The sequence below is a fragment of the Taudactylus pleione genome, unplaced genomic scaffold, assembly GCF_031769625.1.
Source record: "Taudactylus pleione unplaced genomic scaffold, aTauple2 ptg000016l, whole genome shotgun sequence".
NCBI lineage: Eukaryota > Metazoa > Chordata > Amphibia > Anura > Myobatrachidae > Taudactylus > Taudactylus pleione.
Window position 1 is genome coordinate 6,903,195 of NW_028284418.1, and position 23,482 is coordinate 6,926,676.

Below are 23,482 nucleotides of genomic sequence, written 5' to 3' on the forward strand. Positions count from 1 at the left end.
TTTTTAATTTATGAATAGTTGATCCTGTTGGACCTGTGTCTTTGTTTCAGCTTTACTAATCATGTAAGTCCATGAAAATAAATATCACAAGTTTTGTTTGATCAGAGAACTGTGATATATTTCTAGGTTTGTAGCCCTTGTCAATTTTTGCATGTGTTTGGACGGCTGGAGAATCAACTAGTGACTCTTCCTGATCTACAATAGAAAGAAATTCATTTTTCGTACGTGTATTAGAATTTCTCCACAGGAATTTCTCTACAGGGAAGACACATGGTCAATAAAATAACATTTAATTGATACTGCAAATGCCAGACAGACAGTATGGAAAAATCACAGTAAGGGTCACGCAGAAAGTATGTGATATGTACACTAAAAGATACATTCTACACTGTAAAAATATACAGACCATTGTAATGAACATCTGTACTTTTATACATTATAGTTCAGTCCGCTCTTTCATAATGCATGTTTGCATCCAGTGAATACATTTTGGCAATGATCTTATTGATGCTTCTTACATGCTGTATTTCTTTCCACTAAAAGTCAGCAGTGTTATCTATTTTGTCACACAAGTGATGTCACATATGATCTTCTGATTGAGAACACACAAAACAATGATGATCAGTTCTTGCACTTCAGGGAGAGAGCAGACAACCTTTAAAGGGCCCACAAATGGGCAGAACCCACCAATTGGCCTGAATGTTATATTTGGCCACGCAGGAAGGGATTTAGAGGTGGCAGTTTGTGACACCAGTGTCATAGGCAAACGCAAGGGAGGGGTTCCATCTGCCTGGAAACCCCCCTCCCCGGCACACACCATGATCACAGTAGAAATAGTAATATAATAGAATGTAACTAGTGCTGCATGTTCTTCTCAGTATCACAAATTAAATGATTAGCACCATCTGTGGATCTTTTAATGTGTCAGCCAGTAATAAATATACATGTGCACCAACTAGGAGATGTGGAAAACATGTTATGTTAGGGATGCACTGCTATATACCATTATTAGGGTTAATTATTAATACTGTATAATAATACACTATCCAGTACATAAGAAGACCCGATATGTACATATATGTCTAGGGCAGTGCTAGGTTCTTCTGCTGCTCCCCCAGACTCCTGGACTTGCTCCAATGCTTTGGAATGGTGCCCACATCGGAAATAAATACATTCAGCTCAGGCAGGATTGCCTAGTGCCGCATCTAATGGCTTAGTGTGATCACTGATCCTGTATATTCTAGAATTATGCAATACAATAAACTTTGTATGTAACTTATTAAAGCTGGATAAGTCCTAATTATACCCTCTTCATGGACAGGCCACACTCACTCTAAAATCAAGCATTTGGAAACCCCCCTCTAGAAATCCTGTGTTTGCCACTGAGTGTTTTTTTTTATAGCATAGACTTAATTTTGCTAATTTACTACACATTTGTTAAATTTTCATTACTGAAAGATGGGATAGCCCTTGACCACCAAAACACATCTCTTACTGTCCCTGACACATGCTTCCCTACTCTCTCAGAACGTCCAGGTGATAGCCCTGACACCACAACACCATGTTAAATTCTACACTCATAATTGTTAGGAGCAATTCCAGGATATAAAGATATGTCCCTGGAATGTAATGCTATCACCAGGGATGTGAGGTGTCAGTACATTTCCTCCAATTTTGTATATTGGATGCATTTCCTTTTCATTTTGTTATATGCTAGGTAACTTACTTGATGATTTCATTCATATACCAAAAATTGGTAGTATAACAATTCCCAGAGAACATATGCTGGGAATTGTAGTACTCTTTGGTCGTCTCAGACTGTACCATGTGTAATGCACTTACAGTACTGGAACTCCACTTCAATTGCAGAAAACTGAACCAGGGAAGTATACAGTAATTAATCAATGGCAGCATCGGTATATATGTCTATCTGCCCATGATGGCTACGCACCAATTTGATCCAGTCCAGTGAAATGAAGGTTAGTGCAGTGTGATGGAATTGTTACAATACTAATATTATTTTTTTCTTATTATTATTATTTTTCTATAACAAGTCATATTTATATATGTATAATCAGTGAATTTGTATTTAATCACTAGGAAAACAAGTTTATAATAAGGAATAATTTGCCCCACTCCTGTAAATTATGGATATTAGAAGTCACCTCAGAATTCTTAGACCTGTAGCTTTGGGCTGACATATGTGCACAGAACTACTCACTGGCTTATAATTTACAGTAGGTGGTGCATTATGCTGTGTATTATTCATCTGATTTGTCATAGTTCTTTATTTATTTGATTACTTGATAGCAATGTATGCTCTCTTAAATGTAGATTACATTAGAATTATTAGTTTTTATTAGTACACTTAACATACACATCAAGTACTGTACAGCTGTTAAGATGGTTGTCATGGATAACATCTTGGTTGGTGGAATGTTGCAAGGAAAAATACATAATAGCATATTTACTTAGGAACACATTCATGCAGATCCAGCCCTAGACATAGACAAACTAAGCAAATGCCTAGGGGCACCCAAGCCTGCCTAGGACGGGCAGATGTTTGGGGCAAGCACGGCCGGGGCACCTGCTGCTGGCTGGGCAGAGACTATGGCAGCTACTACTGTCACTGTGCAGTGTCAGCTGACAGCTCCCATCGGTCCTGTCAGCAGCAGACAGTGAGCGTCATCGGGGATTTGCGGGGACAGGGCACCTGGACGATGGTTAGCGCAGGTGCTGTCATGGTAGAGAGGTGATGGGTGCTGTGCTGGGACAGGGGTGCTGGGTGGTGTGTGCTATGCCATGATCTGTGCCTGGTGAGGGGTGCTGGGAGCGCAGCACAATGGAGAAGGGGCCACGGCACAGTGATACCACGCTCCTTCTGTGAGGCCACACGCTTTTTCAGGATCCTATGGGAGTGGGGGGAAACCGCCCAAAATCTTGCCTAGGGCACTAATTTGGCTAGGGCCGGCTCTGCATTCATAGTTACCAACTCTTAGTCAATTTACTGACAATCCATTTATTGTTTAAAAATATATATATATTGGGATCAGTATGACATGCTACTGGAAGTATTTAAAGTAGAATAAACAGGAAACATAGTAATGGTTTGTACAAAATGCAAGATTATTGTCCATGGACTCTTTGTTTTCTGGGTACTATTATAGTCATTTGTTTTTTTTTAAATACATAACATTAGTATTTATCAATAGCAGAAGTTGCTTGTTAAGCATTGAAGTACAGTAATATACTGCTCATACCACTGCTATAATTTGAAACCCACTTGATTTGTACAGGTTTTCCTGTTTAACAGTATGAACATTTAGCTGTTTTTGGATTTGACTGGATTCTTACCAACACCCCATTCCTTCAGATTGTAACACCAGCAATAATTGCTATTTCCATGATAACTTTGTTGGCATCCTCTTCATACTCCTTAGATAGTTGTTTAGCTATGTCTGTGTTCTTCATGTTCTCTTCAAGGTTGCCCACTAGACGTATCTGATCCAGGTACCCAGTGTTGACTTCCTGTACTATAGTAGCAATCTTGTTTTTTTCCTGACTTATAGAGAATATCATACCACTGAGCTTAGTCTGAGTTCCCAGGAGAAGCTTGGTTGCCTGACTCAGCTGTGTCATGACTTCCTGGGCTTCCTTCAGGTCATCTGGAATGTCCTTTGCATCCTTTACGTCAAGGGAATATTTGTAACCTTCCATTTGTATCTGGATATCAAAATTGCCTGAAAACAAGAACAGAGACTTTTACTAGCCCATTTCAAATGTAATTGATAAGTACTGTACCAAAAATCTCTGAGACCTCTAAAGGCCCCTACACACACTACACAATATTTTTAACGATTTGACCAACATATCGGTACGACAAATCGTTAAAAATGTGTAGTGTATATGCAATACATTGTGTAGTGCAAGCTCCCGTGCGGTTGTCAGCCTCATCGCTCTATCTTTTGTACATGCAGTAAGAACAGGCAATGCGGTTGACAATGCCATGCAGCGCTATGCGCTGGGGGGGCGGAATATCGGGCGTACGTTCACAGTATCGTCGAGTGTGTATGGACCGCCTGATATTTCGTCCTTTCAGCAGCCAGATCGTGTGCTGCATCACTGGGTACACACGTCATTAAGTGAGTCCCCAGCTTAAGTCCCAGGGCAGCTTCGACTGAATATCCTACAGAACTTTAAAACATTGGGCCTGATTCAGAGACTCTGAATGAGCGCTTGCTCTGAATCAGGGAGTTTTTTTTTTGTTTGGCCTCCTGGCCGCTCGCATAGCTGTGGGTGACCACCCACAGCTATTGCAAGCGGCGAGGTTGATGGTCGCGATGGTCAAGACCATCGCGACCATCGGGCTTGCGACGAGACCCTTGTGGTAGGGTCTCGTGGCCGCAAGCCCCAGAGAGCTTCTGGCTCTAATAGAGCCGGAAACTCTCCCACTGACATCACTGGTGATGTCAGTGGGGCTGCCCACAAATGGCGCCTCAGTTTGTGAAGCCCCCCCGGCCACGCCTACCAAATGGGGCGAGCTGTCAATCACCATCGACAGATCACCACCTTTGATGCGAGACCTGGAGCGACGGAGCACCCATCGCTAGCTGGGTCTTGCGCATGCGCACGACCAGTGGCCAAACATCGAGTCTGAATCAGGCCCATTATCCTTTTATAGGTGACCATTCAAAGAGTCATATATCACTCCAAGAAACATGCATTAATATAGATCTCTTACTGAAAACATAACTTTTATTAATCTAGCTAAAATGTGTGTGCCTTACATCCACAAAACATTTTAAGCCAATTTTTGGGGGGCAGGAAAAAATATCCCATAATCTGGTTCAAAACCATATATATACACAACAACATAAAAAGCAAAGTAAAATATAAGATATCTGTAAAGAAAACGTTTTATTGGCTAAATTGGTAAGATCATATGCATATAATTATGACTAGTAAGCAGATTTACAGATTCTTATGTGAAGATTATTGTTGACACATAATCAAATCGCAATAAATGATGAACATATAAACATAATATAAACTGAAATAGCGACCTAGGCAAAATAATTTACACATCATATATGAAAAATAAACCTCAGATTGAGAGGGGCCTATCCATTTGCCGACTTTCTGCACGATGCGACCAAAACCAGGAGGTTTTGGTCAGCACGTGCAGGAAGTCTGCTAGTGGATAGCCGGCAAGGACCAGCTATGCACGTGCACGCTGGGTCCTTGCCAACCCCGACTATCTCTCCAACATGCCGGTCAACCTGACGACAGTCGTCAGGTTTGGCATATTAGGAGATAGGAAGCCGGACGTGCAGTAGCGGCAGCACTGAAAGACATTCAGTGAACGTCTTTCAGTGCCGCTCAGCACCCGTCGACTTGAAGGTCTGAACGCTAGTCTTTCAGACCTTCAAGTCTATAAATGGATAGGCCCCTTAAGTGTAACACATGGAGCACTTAGGGGAATTCTTATGTCCCTTTTATGTAAAAAGATGTTAACATTCCTTTATAACCCGGCTCGGACCAGGGACACTGAGCATGGGTTGAAGCTGGTCTTCCGGCATTCAGTGGGTGCTTGAAGATGATGTAATCTCCACGCGCCACTGTCCCAGGTGTGACCCAGGTCATCAAGACCCAGGTCACATCTTTCACACTTCAGCAGGGTCCATGCAAGACCCAAGAAAAACCCTGCTAGTGAGCAGGTTCAAAACCCGGGACTATCTACACAGGTTGCCCCTTTCATTTATACACCAGACCTGGGTTGGTGCACGTTCATGTGCAAAAACCTGGATTTTAGGCTTAGTCTGAAAGGGGCTTATGCATAGTTGGGAGCAAACCAAAAAAAAAAAAGGAGTAACTACTCCTGGATACACCATGTTGCAATGCAAGAGGTGCAAATTATTATATAATAATAATTATAATTTTTTTCTATGTAGGATTTTAAAAATGTTCCAAAAATTTATATAGTGCAACTGCATTCATGTGCTTTAGTATAGGCCAAATGAGTGTAAATAAAGCCCTATTAATTTGCAGGGGCCCAATCATTTGTGACACCAATTTGGACCACCATGTGTCCACAGACTGTATTTATCTGTTGACAGATCTGCATTTGTGGGATACCTGTGGTCACCAATACCCACACCAAAGAGCTAGCAAGGTTAAGAGATTGCACAAAGGAGGCAGTGCAAACCTAATATATATAACTCTCAGTCTACACAGTGACAAGGGGATATAATATGTGTTTAATTTTTAAGTAAAATGTATCTGTTGGAGTCTAAATCATGTTCTAGTCCAACACAAGTCACAGGGAATTATAGTAGTGTTAGTTTCATGCTTGACACTTGTACATTAGAATGTAGTTTTGCATATAAAATACATCTGCATGGTTCAGAAGAGGTGCATCACCTGTGAGGATCAAGCCTTCAGCAGCGTTAGATGGTTGTGCAACCACAAACAAAACCTGGAACCTCCCCAATGTTTTATATATGGCCCTGGAGGCTCATTTATACTTTATCCATTTTTTTTGACAGTTGGGAGTAAAAAAGGCACATTACTACAACTAGAATGCAGTCAGCATCATGAAATATCTCATCTGTCCACCTCCTCTCACTTTAGGGAACCTTACTTCTATCACCTCACCAAAGGGACCTGTTTATAAAATCTGCGGTCCGGCACTGGAAATGAACATTCCTCATTGTAGTATATCGTGGTGATTTGGAATGTTTTTTTTTCTGCTGTATTTATGAAGGGTTAGACACTGGGACATGTGCTCTGATAATAGCCCATCCTGGCTAAGAGTAAATAGTAAAATGATTGCAGTCACTAATTCTCAGTGATAATGTGCTTGAAAAGGTCCTTATTTTTTAATATTGACCATCTGATCAATAAAACTGCTCTTTTTGCAGCTGTAAAGGTGCCTATCCACTAGACTATTAAAATGAGCGATTGAACGATAACGATATCATTAGATCGTTCGATAATCATTTCAAAATCGTTTGAAGATTGTTTAAAAAATTGGTCCTTTAGACATCTATCACCGGCCAAACATGCTGGACAACCTGACGATAACATCAGGTTCAGCATGTTTGCAGATGATTGATGACCCTGCACTCAATGACTGCTCGTTCAGGGCAGGCTCATCACAGACTGACAAATGACTGCACGATTACAATGTCGTAATCGTGCAGTCTTTTGCCTGTCTTCTAGTGGGTAGGCACCTTTAGTTGTAATTCTTCCTATGTATTTCTTATTCTCTTGGCTTTAGAAGTTAACATCTAGAATTATTTAAAGTCTAAAAGTTATCTAAAAATAATGTTCCAGTCAACTTCTGAAAACATTATGATGGGGATTGTATTAGTCCCAGATACACCAAGACACACTAAGGCAAGCTTTGGCATACACACTGAGAAACAAACTAACTCGCTGCTACTTTTAAATGTTGGCAAATGTACTAACAGGAAGTCTGATATGTATTGAAAAACCCCATGATCATACATTTATCTGTCAACTGATTAAATCCTGAAACATTTACATACAGTATACTATTTGTAGCTGCTATTCTCTTATAAAGAATTACAGACTTAGTGGTCTTCCCTACAGTGTATGCTTACAAATGAGGATTAACTTGTAGTTTCATGTTAGTATATAGTAGCCAATATTGGAACAGGTTGCTGTCCAATATGTTATCTAGTTGAAAGCCTCTGTCTTTCCCATCACTGTCCAATGAGTTAACCGGCCAGTTAGAGCGTTTTCCTCCTAGCCTAATGGAACTGCCTCATGATCCGCCTGGAACTCAACGAGCTGCTGGTTTATTTTCTTTAATGCGGGTTTGTTTAAGATTCGTATGTACTTTGGCCGATGGTTTGCCTCTTTCTGTGTCTGGCTGGGCAGATTTATGGCCAGCGAGGAGGTTTTGATTTGCACACACTACTAAAAAATAAAATCTGCAAACTGACCTGAGACAAGCAAAAGTCTGAAAGGCCCTTTAGTTTTCTTACAGAGAAGTTACAATAATACCATTTTGCCAAATGAATCAAAAACATACTATCAAATAAAATGACAAAATTGTTTTACTGCTGCTACTATTGTTACTGCTAATTATTGAAGAAAGAAATGAAGATAGATATGTTGACATAGGAACATTTACTGTACCTACACTCTTCCTTCATCCTGATTATACCTTTTAGTTTCTAATTGAGGTTTTATATATGGAGTGATTATGATTCCTATTATATATTAAAGCACTATTATCCATGTTTGTTATGGTCTATCTAATTGTACAGAGAATAGTCTCAAATGTAATATTTATTTCTATATCTGAAGAACATTATAATTAAGTCAATTTGTTATAAATTGTAATTTTACCAATTTATTCATCCATATACTAATACTGTTGTTGTGTGTCTAATCCTAAATGAGCTGCTGCTGTGCAATATGCCTTTATAAAGTAGATCACTATGGATTATTAGTTAATACTGAAAATACCATTATAGTGCTACTCGTCATCTATTCTAGCATTGCTCTAATGATTTGTAGCAGGGTTCAAACATGATCAATAGAGATACTCACCCAATCCAAATAGATAAGGCAGAACCAGTACTCACTTCAATGAATTAAGAAGCTTTATTCCCATACAGTATATGCATCATGAGTATACATACAGAGGTGGCTAGGAGGTTGTGTGACACATTGAGCATTGAATTGTGTCATCTTAGACCCGTCTCCATTCTAAATTGCAGCAAATAGAGGCATTGAACAGTACAGGACCGGGCCCATAATCTTGTGTAGCCCAGAAACTAAAGAAAACAAATTGGCTGCGCTCATTCAATCACACTTGTATAAATAGTATAAACCGTATCTTGGTATAAAGTATAAAATAATTTTAATTAGACAACCTCATATATATATATATATATATATATATATATAAAAATATTCAGGACCTGATTGGAACATATGTATATATTCCTACAGAAATTAAAAAACATGCATACATATACAAGACATTAAATTAAAATAAAATGTAATAAAATGTAATATGCAAAATGAAATCAATAGGTATAGTCAGTTTTTCCTGATTAGATTGTAACCAGGCTAGAGATCAGAACTGTGGCCCTGATTCAGAGCCGGAAGCTCTGACAGAGCGCTCGCTCTGAATCAGGGCCGTCCCTCCTACCTTTTGGAGCGGCCTCCTGGCCGCTCGCATAGCTGTGGGTGACCACCCACAGCTATAGCGAGTGGCCAAAATGATGGTCGCGATGGTCAAGACCATCGGGCTTGTGACGAGACCCTTGCGGTAGGGTCTCGTTGCCGCAAGCCCTGGAGTGCTTTCGGCTCTATTATAGCCAAAAGCACTCCCACTGACATCACTAGTGATGTCAGTGGGGCCAGCCCCAGACGGTAGGCGTTCCCATGGGAACGCCTCCGTCTGGGCAGCCACGCCCCCGGCACGCCACCAAAGGGGGCGTGCTGTCAATCACCATCGACAGCACGCCCCCTTTGGTGCGAGACCCATAATGACGGCTTGGCCGTCGTTATTCGGGTCTCGCGCATGTGCACAACGGAGTCACATCGACCAGCTTGCGAGCGCTCATGAGCGTTTCTGAATCAGGCCCTGTGTCCTTTGAATAAAGATACACTGTTTCTGTGGCAATAATCTGGCTAATGCAACAGTCTTATTTAGTGTTGCTGTAAAAAATTAAGGCAACATGTAATGAGCTCACCCGATTCTGCTGTTGTTGGATGTGTCTCTCTATATTCCCTTGTTATGCTGGTTAGCGTGACAGCCTGTGATCTGCAGATCAGAGACACCAATATCCACATGTAGATGGCTGTGTTGATCCCGGTGACTGCGGCATATACCTTCGTTCCTCCGAAGCTGTATCTGTCACTGGATGGAAACCTTTTCCCCTCTCATCACGGGAACTCCCGATATTGTGATGTTCTATTGTGTTCTACAGTCTGCATTTTTGGTGGTTTAGTATTGGATTTGGCTTTAATAAAACAATGGTTAAAAACCTGCTGGGATTTCGCTGAAAAACCCAAATCTGACCTTTAGTAAATCTACCCCATAGTCTCAATAATATTCTTTGCTTTCTGATACTGGGGCCTATTCATTAAACATTAAAATTCTCTGGAGATAATTAGCTTTAGAACTCTCATGGAGTTCTAGCTAATTATAGGTGAAATTTATCATTCCACCTCTCCATAAGTATCTATTCCGAAAAGCTGTCATTTTTGCGATGACAGCTTTTCGGGAAATAAATACTTTTCCCTGCCTACACTACCTTATCGCATCTGGAAACAGTGCTGCGCATGCGCTGTTACATCTGTAAAACCAGCGCATGCGCAGCACTGCCTACAGATGCGTTAAGTTTCGTATCCCCCCCTCCGCTCACCTCCCGAACTTACCTGTCCGCGCAGCAGCCTCCGGCTCCGTCCTGCTGGTCTGTCATGTGGTTTCCCAGCAGACCACATGCCAGATTAGAAAAAAAATAAAACATTTTTTTCTTTTTCTAAACTTTCTTGTGCTCTGCTGAGGAGCACACATGTCCGACCAGCCTCCGGAGCCTGAGGACGGAGCAGAGCGCCGGAGGGACTCGTCGGGGGACCTGCACACGCTGATACAGGTAAGTGGATTCTGCTATTCGCCACCTCACAGTGGCGAATAGTAACTGAATCAGATTCCGAAAATTGCTAATTTTCGGAATTTGATGAATACCACAATTTCCACATCCCCATACTAATGTATGGGGAGTGTGGAAATTAACGCAGGGGAACTTAGCAAGGAGATATCAGTGATATCTCCTGTGTTAAGTCTGTTCATGAATACCAAAATAACGTTATTTAAGGAAAATGTCCTTAAAAACGTTATTTTAGTGTTGATGAATAGGCCCCACTGTCTGTTATAATTGTGTAATCAGCTAGCAATAATTACACAATTAATGTACCTTTTCAGTGTAGCAGATTAAACAGATTAAGGGGCCTATTCATCATCACTTATTTTTCACAAAAGCATGTGAAAATTAACATTTTCATATACTTTTATAAAAAAATAAGTGTCAGGGTTATTCAACAAGTTACGAAAAAGCATTTTTTCGGAACTTGATGATGTTAATGAACGCCACAGATGGAGTTCAGCCCCCTGATAACCTTCACAGACTGCTGTTTACACGGCAGCCCGTGAAGATTTACAAGGTAGCCACAGCAGAGGGATATGTTGAGATCCCTCCCTGCTGTGTCTGCACTGAAGAGCTCCGGAGCACTGCCGACATGTGACCCGGACTCACCGACTGAACACAGGTGAGTGGGGGAGGGAGAAGATGTGGCGGCTCTAGATCGGATTCCTGCAGGGGGAGGGGGGAAAGGATTGGATGCCTTCGCGGAGGGGAGCTGGTGATCGGACACCCTCGGGCGGGGGGAGGCAGCTTTACAAGGATGGGGGGGGGTGACAGACACCAGCAGAGTTAGTTGGAGCAGGGAGGACAGTTAGGGGGGTTCAGTCTCTCTTCCTAGCCTGTCTTCAAGCTACGCATGTGCAGCTTGAAGACAGGCAGTGAAGACTGAAGAGTGACAGGAGAAAAGTCTCTCACTTACGACTGCTTCGTAGAAAGAGCAGTTTTTCGGAAGTGATAGTTTAGGGCAGGAGGCACGATGAATGTCTCCTAAACTGTGTTTGAACTCGCAGTGAGTTCAAACCATAATTATATCAAGTGATAAAAACACAATTATGAATAGGCCCCTAAAACTTTTTCAGTAAAAGATCTGACCTGATTCATATAGAGCAGGGGTGGGGAACAATTTTTCTGCCGAGGGCCATTTTAATATATATAACATTATTTGCAGACCCGGTGCAGACCACGCCCCCTCCGTGTGATGTCACACGACGGCAGGGCCACAATTTCCGGTGATTACAGCAATGCCTGGAGCATCCTGAGGATGCTCTGGGGAGCTGTAAAGGCAGCAGTGGGACAGTCTGAAGCATCCATTGGACGCTCCAGGCGGCACTACTGCATAGATTCTGGCTGCAGGATGCCATTCTGGGCTCCCTACTAGCCAGATGAGGCTAGCAGAGAAAAGCTCCGAGGGCCAGACCAAAAGACTCCGCGGGCCTTATAAAATTGTAAACACATAATTTATATTGTGTTATAAAGGTCCTTTAAATTAACAGGATTTATTTATACTCTGAAAGCAGTTCTCGAAAAGTTACTTGATCTGTTTTAAAACTATACAGACAAATCATTTAGACAGGCCATGATGAGATTTAATAGTATGTAACTTAACCCTTTTAATAAGGATGCTAGATATTCTAAGTGTTGGTAGAATAGCCATATTATAAATAGCAAATGAAGTAAATAGCATAGTATATTAGTATTGTATATTAAAGATATACAGTAAGGAGCTCATGGTAAATTGGACTAAAGCGGTGCCCAAATCGCAAGGGCAAAATACTCCCCATAAAACATTTTGCTCAAAGCTGATAAAGCTACCCTACAGAGGGGCTCTGTGGGGCATGTTGGGGAGCACCATCTGGCATATAGGGGGAGCACTGTGGGTCATATTGGGGGGTGAAACCATTTTTGGCATATAGGGAGGATACTGAGGGGCAAGGTAAGAGGCATAGTGGCAGGGGGTCAATTTTATTAGAGGGGGCCCCACAACTCTGTTGCCTCTGGTTCACCACAAGCCATAATTTGGTCCTGCTTGTAAATGCCAAGAGGTGGGGCTTTACAGTGGCAGTAGTAATTGCTAAAATTACAGTACACAATTCAGACACACGCAATAAAATCCAATACACTACTGGACAGCAGCTATGTAACAGGGTGACAGAGTGCCCTGTGACAGCTCCCTAAACCTGTGACATCATGAAGTCATACCTAGGGGCGGGGCTGTGTGCTCTAGAATATAGAGCACTGCCAAGAGTGTCCTAAGGACACTCCGGACAGATCTACAGGCTCTGCAGTAGTGCCACAGGCTGCAGGATGCATTCCAGGCACCCTGCAAGCCACATGCAGGTGCCATGGGGCATCGACTGTGCCATCCCCAGCGCCCTGCGTCCTGTGTGACAGCACAGGCCACACATCTCTATAATAGGTGCTGCTGGACAATGTTATTAAAACTGATGAAGTCAATTACTATATGAAAGGAAATTTTAAGACGCAAAGGCGAAGTGAAAGTATTAAGTTCAAATCAATACACGCAATACTCACCTTCCCCATTAAAAGATCAAATCTGAATTGGCTTTATTGCTGCAGACCACTTGCAAATATCATTGAATTAATGCAATAGATTGCAGCAGACAATTACTTTGGGGAGAGTGGGAAATGGGCATCCTTCAGACTTCCTTGCTCTGCACAGTGATCATCTGTATCTACCCTTTGGGAACTCTCCCAGAGATTAAAAATAAAAAGTTGTCAACCATGACAGTAGTATTAGCATAAGTGGGAGGGATTCAAATGCATCTAGCCAATCAGAAGCAGTCATGATCGTTATCATCCGTTCACATTTGCACCAGAGTTTGAGCACCTGCAAGTGATGATCCTTCAAACAAGTGCATATGCAACTACAGTATCTTGTGGTCAGATATACCTGATGTACCACCCCTCCAACTCACATTACATATCCCTCTGGGGTCATAAGCGCAAAATGCATCTAAGTTGGCATGGCTAAGGATGTGTAAAGTTATTTGGTGTGCAATGTGCATTTGTGTCCAAATTTTTGAGTCCCTAAATTTATATTATACATATCTATAATATTATTATTTATTATTATTATTACTATTATTATTACTAGTTATATAATATGTACAATATATTGATATATTACATTGAGTGACTACAGAATGTGTTTTTTTTATTTTCGTGAAACAATTTGTTGTCGGTGGCGGGGATATACTTAAGAAATTGATAATCATATATTGTATAAAAGATCATGCAAAAGTTCAGGTAACTCTGATGGAGGTTGTGGTATATATTCATAAGTCTCTATTTTCTTATAAATTTGAAAAATCTAGATCAGCTTCATGATTGCAGTGGCCAGTACTCAGTGTCGCCTCACTATGATCAACCTAATACAGGGGTGGGGGGCCTTTTTTGTACGGAGGGCCATTTTGTGATATATATAATTATATATAATAAACATATTACATGAGCATTTTGTGTGTGTATATATATATATATATATATATATATATACACACACATATATATATATATATATATATATACATACACACACACACACACACATATCTACTGTGTGTATATAAATATTTTACATATACTAATATATATATATATATATTATATATACACACACACACACACAAACAGATATATATATATATATATATATATATGAAGATGGAATAAACCAATGAAGATCAAGGGGACTGAAGTCTAATCTCAAATCTATCTATAATCTACGCATCTATCTATAATCTACGTATCTGTCCAGCTATCATATATATCTATCTGTCTATCTCATATCTATCTATCTATCTATCTATCTATCTATCTATCTATCTATCTATCTATCTATCTATCTATCTATCTATCTAAAACAGAATGGAGATGGCCACTCCAAATCCAAGTTAAATATAACATTATAGTACATTTTGTAAAGTGCTATTTGTATTGTTGTGATTTTTTTTAAAAAACACTATCAAGCTTATTCTTCCAATCGTTCCTGCAGCCTCCGGCTGGCAGCAGAAGCTGACACTGTGAGCATGTGCAGTGTCAGTTTACCCCGGAGAAGACTTACAGAAAATCCAGGGATATAATTCGCAGGGACAGCAGTTACCGAAACCGCTGTCCCTGCAAATTCCCCTTAGTACATAGCGGTAATATTTTAATTAAAACTGAAAATATTCCCCCCCGATACGGAACCTTAATAATCGTGGCAGTTCCTCGATTATTAATACATAGGTCCCTATATAATATTTGTTAAGGGATTGAAAACAATCACAATGCTGGTTGATATGTTATATTTTTTTATAACCTCGCCCTTATATCATTTTGATAATTTTATTGATGGGGGCCCCCACAAGTTTGTTGCCCTGGGGCCCCCACAGACCTTAATTCGGCCCTGCAGACAAGTGGTGGTGTTGCTCATAGCAACCAAATTCTTGGGCCTATTTATCATTGCTTAAAAATCGATGGAGGTAATTCGGTTTAGAACTTGCATGGGGTTCTACCTAATTACTGGAGGAATTCATCATTCCTCCTCTTCATAAGTATCTATTCCGAAAAGCTGTCATTTTTGCTATGACAGCTTTTCAGAAAATAGATACTTTTCCCTGCCTAGTCCTTCCTTACCGCAGCTGTAATCAGTGCTGTGCATGCGCCGTTACATTCACAGAAGCGGCACATGCGCAGCACTGATTACAGCTGCGGTAATTCTGTGTTCGTCCGCCACCCCCAACCCCCGACCCCTCCCTCCTCCGCTCCCCTCTCCCACCTACCTAGCCACCTGGCTGCAGCTGTGGACCCCGACCTCCAGTCTGAAGTTTTTTTATACTTTATTGTGTTTTTTTTTTATTTATTTTTTCTAAACTTTACTGTGTTCTGCCGGGAGAACATAGTCAGAGCAGCAGCCGGAGCCGGAGGAGGGAACAGGGAGCGACGGAGGGAGCCAAGGAGGACCTGCTCATGCTGAAAGCAGATAAGTATAACCCGCTATACGCCACCTCAGAGTGGCATATAGTAGCACCATCAAATTCCGAAAATACATAATTTTCGGAATTTGATGAATAGCCTAATTTCTACATCCCCATACTAATGGTAACGCAGACGGACTTAACCAGGAGATATCAGTGATATCTCCTATTTTAAGTGTGTTAATGAATACAAAAAAAAACAGTAATTAAGGAAAATGTCCTTAAAACCGGAATGTTAGTGTTGATGAATAGGTCCCTCCGTCTAACATTTTTTAATATGCAATAGACAAATGAAAAGTTAGAATCTGATTGGTTGCTATGGGCAACACCACCACTTTTTATTTTTTGATACATTAGTTAATCTACCCCTAAAGGGGCATACACACTAGATGATTTTTATGAACGATATGAACACTAACAATATCATTAGCGTTCATGTCAAGGGCAGAACTATGGGAGACAATGGAGGCGCCTGCTGCCAGGCTCCAGCTCAGAAGGGGCACCTCCTCCATTGTCCACAACATATTCACTCCACTTAGGGCTGTAACTATGTACCCGGAGTGTACCATCATGGTCGCCCAATACATGGCACCTCTTCCCGGCACCTGAGAAGCCACCGTACACTAGTGGAGAGCTCCATGTAAGACCATCAGCTGCCACCATCGTCTATCTATAGCCTGTCTGCATGCAAATTGCTACATTACAGTGTCAGCGGCTGTGACCGGGGAGGTGCACCAAATTATACCTTGCCTCCAGGCGTCTGGGATGAATTTACGCCACTGGTTCATGTTGTAGATATCGACCAGGTGTATGCACTGAACGACCAACAATGCATGCTCCCGCGGGTTGTTAACCATATCCCCAGTTGGCTGAACAAATCTGGGGACATCAGTAACCATGCCATGCTGCCGAATGCAGAAGCCCCCTCCCCCCCTCCCCAGTCTCTCGTCGTGGCCGATTTGGGGCATCTGTGTCCCTGGCTGCACAGTGCGCGGCTCCTACTGGAGCCGTCCCAGATATCAAGGTAATTATCCACGACATGTACCCAATAAGAGGCGGGATATACCGCATAGCGGATGTGATGCTTAGTACATCCCGTCCCAAATGTGCATATAATACATACATACATACATTACAGTACACTGCAAATTATTTTCCACCTACTATGCTTTGTCTTCAGTGTCTCTATGCAGCTGGTGAGGCCCACTGAAGTGTTGCCATTATTCAGTTTAGATAAGCAGTCCTTCATAGCCACATAGTATTCCACCTGTTTATTGTAAAGCTCTGCAAATTCTGAAAACTTCTCATCATATGCCGGCACATTTACTTTCTTCACAGCCAGTTTGTTGCCTTTCTCCAGCACTAAGAGAAAAAGAGAAGCATTAGATGAACTTTGTGTTGATATAGAAAAGTGTTAGAATACAGGGCCGGATTCAGCAAGGAACGCACAGATGCAGACGCACGCAATCGGCTGATGTTCACGGTCTGCGCATGCCTCTGGGTTGCAGTGACATGTGCGAACCGCTCACTGCGTCCGCAAAAGTAAGCGCAGTGAATACTCAGACCCAGGGAAAAGTGATTGACATGAAGTGGCGTTTGTGGGTGGATAAGGGGAGTGGTCAGCCAAAAGCAGGCGTGCCAGTGCGTTCGCACCCCGATACAGTGGCGTGCATAAATTAGCCACTGAGATGCCGGAAGCAGCCTTTAATCCCTCTGCGTGCAGGAAGTCTCTCAACTCCTGCAGCAGGGTCAGGTCTACCTTTAGTCAGCGTGTGGATCCGATGTTACTCAATGTTCCCGATGTTTTCTCAGCCTTGCGCATCAGTACGGACGTTAGCGGAGGGTAGAGGGTGGCGGCATTATGTATTGCTGGGATCTGCATCTTTGTGCTGCGAATGCCGTGTGTATGCAATCATTAGTATTTTCTCGCAGTGGCCGGCTGCGTGCGTCTACATCCGTGCGTTCTTTGCTGAATCAGGCCCAGAGTGTACAATGACTTTCACTTTGCCTCACAGAATTCTGCCATAATTTGAGCACTGTTATGAGTTACTATGGGGCATATTTGTCAAAACATATTTGCAGGATATCCCCCCAATACATTCATTTTCAGGGCTACCTGCAAAACATCAGAGATACCTGCTGCAGGCACCTTGGGCCTGATTCAGACCCATACGCTAGGCTGCGTACGCACGTAGCCTGCCGATGTTTGCAATCTGCGCATGCATATAAGATGCAGTGCGCATGCGCGAACCAGTCCATGCGATCGCGAAGCGTTCGCATCCTGTACACAGATGCCCCGCTAGAATGAGTGACAGGACGTGCCATTTGTGGGTGTTGACGGGGTTGTCAATGGTAACGGGGGGGACAATCAGCTCCAGCCTTCCGGGAGGGAGCCGATTGTCGACTAATAGCGGGGGGTGGGGCCGGCGATTGATGTGACATTGGGGGCGGAGCCGACCATTGCTGTCACATTGGGGACGGAGCCAGGGGCGTGGCTGCACAATCACGTCATCGTGGCCCCGCACTCTCTTCACAATGCCGTTATTCTCGGCATTGTGAAACAGGGGGCAGGGCCATGATGACGCGATTCAGTGCGAATCGTGTCACTGCCCCCCCCCCCCCCCGCTGCAGGGGCTTCTAGTTTTTTCAGGGGTATTCCTTATGGTCGCAGGCTTCCGGAAGGCTTGCCTGCCTTTCCGGGGGGCGGGGGCGGCACCCGAAAATCGGGAGGCGCCCGGCCAAATCGAGAGGGTAGGCAAGCCTGCGGTAGGGTATGGTCAGCCACAAGTGGTGCGTATGGGTCCGATGTTACTTGATGTTACCGATTATTTAATACACTTCCTGGAGATGATGTATGTTACTAAGGGAAAGTGAGCGTCTTGTGTCAGGCTGGTGGGCGTCTAAATACACACCGCGATCGCACGGCAAGACATAGTGGGCATGTTAATGTCTTTCTAGCGATCGCGGGATTTGCATACTTTGGCAGCTGATGGCTGCGTGCGAACGCAGCTACTCTCCCGATTTGGTCGGGAGCCTCCCGAAAATCGGGTGCCGCTCCCGACCTCCCGGAAAAGTAAGCAGGCCTCCCGGCCCCCCCAGTCCCCCCCGCAATACCACCCGAAACACCCGCAGCTGGTGGGCTGATGACGCGATTCTCGCTGAATCGCGTCATCATGACCCCGCCCCCTGCTCCACAATGCCAGAAATCTCGGCATTGTGTAGCGGGGGCGGGGCCAAAATTATGTGAATGTGAGGCTCCACCCTTAACTCCGCCCCAAACGGCATGTGCCGTCCCGGTCACGCCCCCTTTTGCCGGCCCCGCCCCCCTGTAAGCTGACCTGGCTGCCTCCCTCCTGGAAAAGGCCAAAAGGATATCGGCAAGTATGGCCTAGTGACCGGGTCTGAATCAGGCCCGTAGTTCGACCACAAAAGCAACCCCCTTGGATAGGCATTAGCCATTGTAGCCTGCGGGCTACATTTTGCAAAAGTTTCTGTGAGAGGGACAAAGGTCACTTGCACATCCGTAATCTGATGAGTGCTCATGTGCAGTAACGCGGTCAGGTCCCGAACCCAGAAGTAAAGTGATTGCAATAACATTCACCTTACTGCTTATACACTTCATCATTATTATTACTATTATTAATGATGATAATACATTCTTAAAGGAAAACATGTGGTCAGATTACGGCACACAAGCTATTTCACAACCGTTTGCTGACCCTGTTATCCCAACTATTTCCTACAGATAAAAATGCCCCTACAGTAGCAGAATTTCTCTTCATATATTCTAAGTACAGTGAAATAAAATATGTGACTAATGACCTAACTAGCAGCACTTTCCAGGGACACTTTACATATCAGTGTATCATGGGCCCGATTCAGAGATATACACAATGCCGATATTTATGCAGATCAAGTGATTGTTTGCCATTGCGCAAGCATGAATGCCGTACTGCACATGCACAAGTATTGTATTCTGATCACACTTGCACAGAGGATTCATTCGCAAAGTGAGTGATAGAAAGTCAGTGTTAGGGGGAAGTAACGTGGGGTGGCTAGACAAACGCAGGTGTGTCAGCAGCATTTAAACTAGAGATGAGCGGGTTTGGTTCTCAGAGAACCGAACCCACCTGAATTTTGCAGATCCGAGTCGGATCCAAGACCGGCTTGGGTTTTCCCGCCTGACTCGGATCTCAAAGCAAGGCAAAATGTCATCATCCCACTGTCGGATTCTCACGGGTTTTGGATTGTATAAAAGGTTCCCCGCGCTCGCCCCATTGTCATTCCAGCTGTGGAGAGTGAAGAGGAAGCAAGGGAGGGGCTGTGCTCTTGTTGTCCATAGCGGCTGTGCTGTTGCTGTGCATAGGGGCTGGCTGCTTAATGTCTATAGGGGCTGGCTGTTGTCCATAGGGGCTGGCTGGCTGTTGTCCATAGAGGCTGGCTGGCTGCTGTCCATAGGGGCTGGCTGGCTGCTGTCCATAGGCAGGGCCGGCTCTAGGGGTGTTCGACCAGTGCGGTCGCACAGGGGCACCACCCATAGAGGGCGCACCCCTCCCCAACATCCCGATTTCAGTGGGACAGTACTGTCCTGCTGTTCCGCCCGTTGTCCGAAGTGGCCCGCGGGTGGTCAAATCAGGAGGTTGGGGAACCCCACCGCCGCAGCTGTGTGGTTGTGCCGGATGCCACGCGCATGCATTCACTGATGGCAGAGGGCCGGAGGAAGCCTAGCCAGTGATGGAGGGCTGGGCATTACCCCCAGCCTGACATTATTTGGAGACTTGCCATGCGGGCATGCCTCCAAATAACATCACGCAGGGGGCGTGGCCTATGGGAATGAGGCCATGCTACTCAGACCCCTGGAGCCGGCCCTGTCCATAGGGGCTGGCTGGGCTGTGCTGTTGTCCATATGGGCTGTGTTGTTGTCTATACTCTATAGGAGCTGTGCTGTAGACAGAAGAGGGGGGCTTCAGTTGCTCCTGTGTCACTGCAGTCCATAAAGGGGGGCTGCTGTGTTGTCCAGGGGACGCTCTGTCCATCAGGAGTGCTCTTCACCCCCAGTGTGAAAAAAATAAAATTAAGTGTTTTTTTTCTGTGTGTGCTCATTAGCCACACTTATAAACAACGTAGCTGCGCAGGGGTGCTGCCTGTGTCGGATATCAAGGGGCTCTTGCCTCGTTCAGGGGTGCTGCCCCCCCCAGTGTACAAAAAATATAAATGAATAAAAGTGTTTTTTTTTCCTGTGTGTGTGCGTGTTCGTTAGTTGCACTTGGCAACAACGTAGCTTTGCAGGAGTGCTGCCTGTGTTTATCAAGGGGCTGCTGCCTCGTTCTGGGGAGCTCTTCCCCAGTTTTAAAAGTATATATTTTTTTTGTGTCGTTGTTTGTGCATTAGCCGCAACTTAGCTGCGCTATAACTGCTTGTTGAGACCGCAGTGAGTATGGAGGACAGTCACATGACAGGAGAGCAGGAACCACATACTAGTCTTGTAGCTGCCGTCATGAGGACGATGCAAGGCTGTCAACATCATTTATGAAGGCCAATGCCCCAGGGGCTTAAGTCAGGCCATATAAAATCAACTTTTACCCTATTAAAGAAAAAAAAAATCTAAAGCAAGGTCAGCTTCAGAGAAACAAAAAATTGGCAATATGCCATTCACTACACGAAGTGGCAAGGAAAGGTTTTATGACTTGTGGTTCTAGTTGTGATGACTTAAACCCTTCTGCTTGTAGGAGAGGTATAAAAAAAAATTAAATTGTTAAGACGAGTAAGACACCGGAACCAACTGTGTGCTCCGAAAAGTCACAGATCCCCGAGGAGAGTCCAAGTGTGTCCACGGTTGCCATGTGTGAGCCTGACCTTTCTAATACTGTACTTGAAGAGGATCCTCCTTCCACCACAATTTTGTGTGCCCTCTGCAAATATGGGGATGAGCAACACAAGTCAACATGCTGATGTAGAAATCGAGGATGCTTCTGTGGAATTGCACCAGGAGGATATTTATGTAGTTGGCGATAACAACAAGGATGATGAGGATGTTGATGCCAAGGATGTTTGTGTAAAAACTGTAAATCAGGCAACAGTTGTTGCCCATGGTGGGAAAAATCCCATTGTTGCCATGCCTGGGCAAAGGACCAAAAAATCCACATTTCATGTGTGGAATTCTTTCCATCCAAATCCAGACAACCTTTGCTGAGCCATTTGTAACCGTTGCCAAGTAACAGTGAGTAGAAGTAAGGACCTTAACCATCTAGGAACCTCCTCCCTGTTATGTCACTTGCAGCGCAATCATCAAATTGAAAAGGGTATTTAAAATTCAGAAACTTTGGACTGGTTGTTGTTAGGTTTTTGTAGCCAGTGTCACCTAGCTGCTCCCTTCTATCTGGATCCAAGGACCTGCAATCTCCATCACTAACACCTGCATCATCATCATCAACATCCTCATTCGTGATCAGAAGTAGTCCTGCATCCAATTTCATAAGGACTGACTCCTCTCCTATCCGTGGTTCCTCAGAAGGATCCTTGAGTACTACGCCTGCTGCTGCTGTTGCTGTGAGTGGATCTTCATCCCAGAAGGGGACCAGGAAGAAGACTACTTTTAGTAGTTTAACCAAACAATTGACTGTCAAACAATCCTTTGCATTGGGTAGCAAGTATGACAGCAGACACCCAGTTGCACAGCGGATTACTGATGCCATAACAGCTATGATGGTATTAGATGTGCATCCAGTATCCGCCATTAATGCAGTGGGTTTTAGACAGTTAATTGAGGTCCTGTGTCCCCGCTACCATGTCCCTTCTAGATTCCACTTCTCTAGAATAGCAATTCCCAATCTGTACAAGGACATTAAAAAAAAAAAAAAAAAAACTAATTAATGTTCTTCAAAATCCGTTGTGCCCACTCTCCTTTTAACCACAGATATGTGGACAAGTCAGACAGGGCAAACTAAAGATTACATGACTGTGACAGCCCACTGGGTAGGTGTATTGCCTCCCACAGTTCAAACAGCAGCAGCAGCAGCATCTAACAAATGCCAGCTCATTCAGAGGCAGGCTACTATGTGTATCACCAGTTTCACTAAGAGGCATACCACTGAGAACCTCTTAGAAAAAATCACGGAAAACATTGCAAAATGACTTACCCCACTTGGATCCTCCTCGGGATGTGTGATTTCTGACAATGCCAGCAATATTGTGCGAGCATTACATGTGGGCGAATTCGAACACATCCCATGTTTTGCTTACACAATGAATTTGGTGGTGCAACATTTTTTTAAAAATTACAGGGGCATGCAGGAGATGCTCTCGGTGGCCCAAAAGATTTTGGGACATTTTCGACATTCAGCAACTGCGTGTCAAAGATTGCAGCACCAGCAAATACTGTTGAATTTGCCCTGCCATCAGCTGAAGCAAGAGGTAGTAACTAGGTGGAATTCTACCCTCTATATGTTTCAGCAGATGGAGGAGCAGAAAAAGGCCATCCAAGGCTACACTATGGCCTATGACATAGGGAAAGTAGCGGGAATGCACCTTAGTTAAACACAGTGGAGAATAATTTCTGTGTTGTGCAAGGTTCTCAAACCCTTTGAACTTGCCACATGTGAAGTTAGTTCAGACACTGCCAGCTTGAGTCAGGTCATTCCCCTATACAGACTTTTGCAAATGCAGCTGGAGAAACTGAAGGAGGAGCTGAAACAGAGTGATTCCACTAAGTATGTCGGACTTGTAGATCAAGCCCTTCATTTGCTTTGCCAGGATCTTAGGGTCATCAATCTCTTGAAATCAGATAATTATATTTTGGCGACTCTACTTGAT

General features: G+C 43.6%; 1 protein-coding gene across 1 annotated transcript in view; it reads right to left on the reverse strand.

The window, feature by feature from the left end:
- Window positions 1-273: 273 nt before the first annotated feature.
- The window catches only part of LOC148540882 (uncharacterized), a 50,583-nt gene continuing 27,374 nt past the window's right edge, over window positions 274-23,482 (reverse strand). The window contains exons 3-4 of the mRNA XM_088473040.1: window positions 16,835-17,032; window positions 274-3,740 (exon numbers count right to left, since the gene is read on the reverse strand). Of these exons, the coding sequence (XP_088329166.1) occupies window positions 3,370-3,740; window positions 16,835-17,032 (569 nt within the window). The 3' untranslated portion in view covers window positions 274-3,369. The remainder of the gene's footprint in view (window positions 3,741-16,834; window positions 17,033-23,482) is intronic.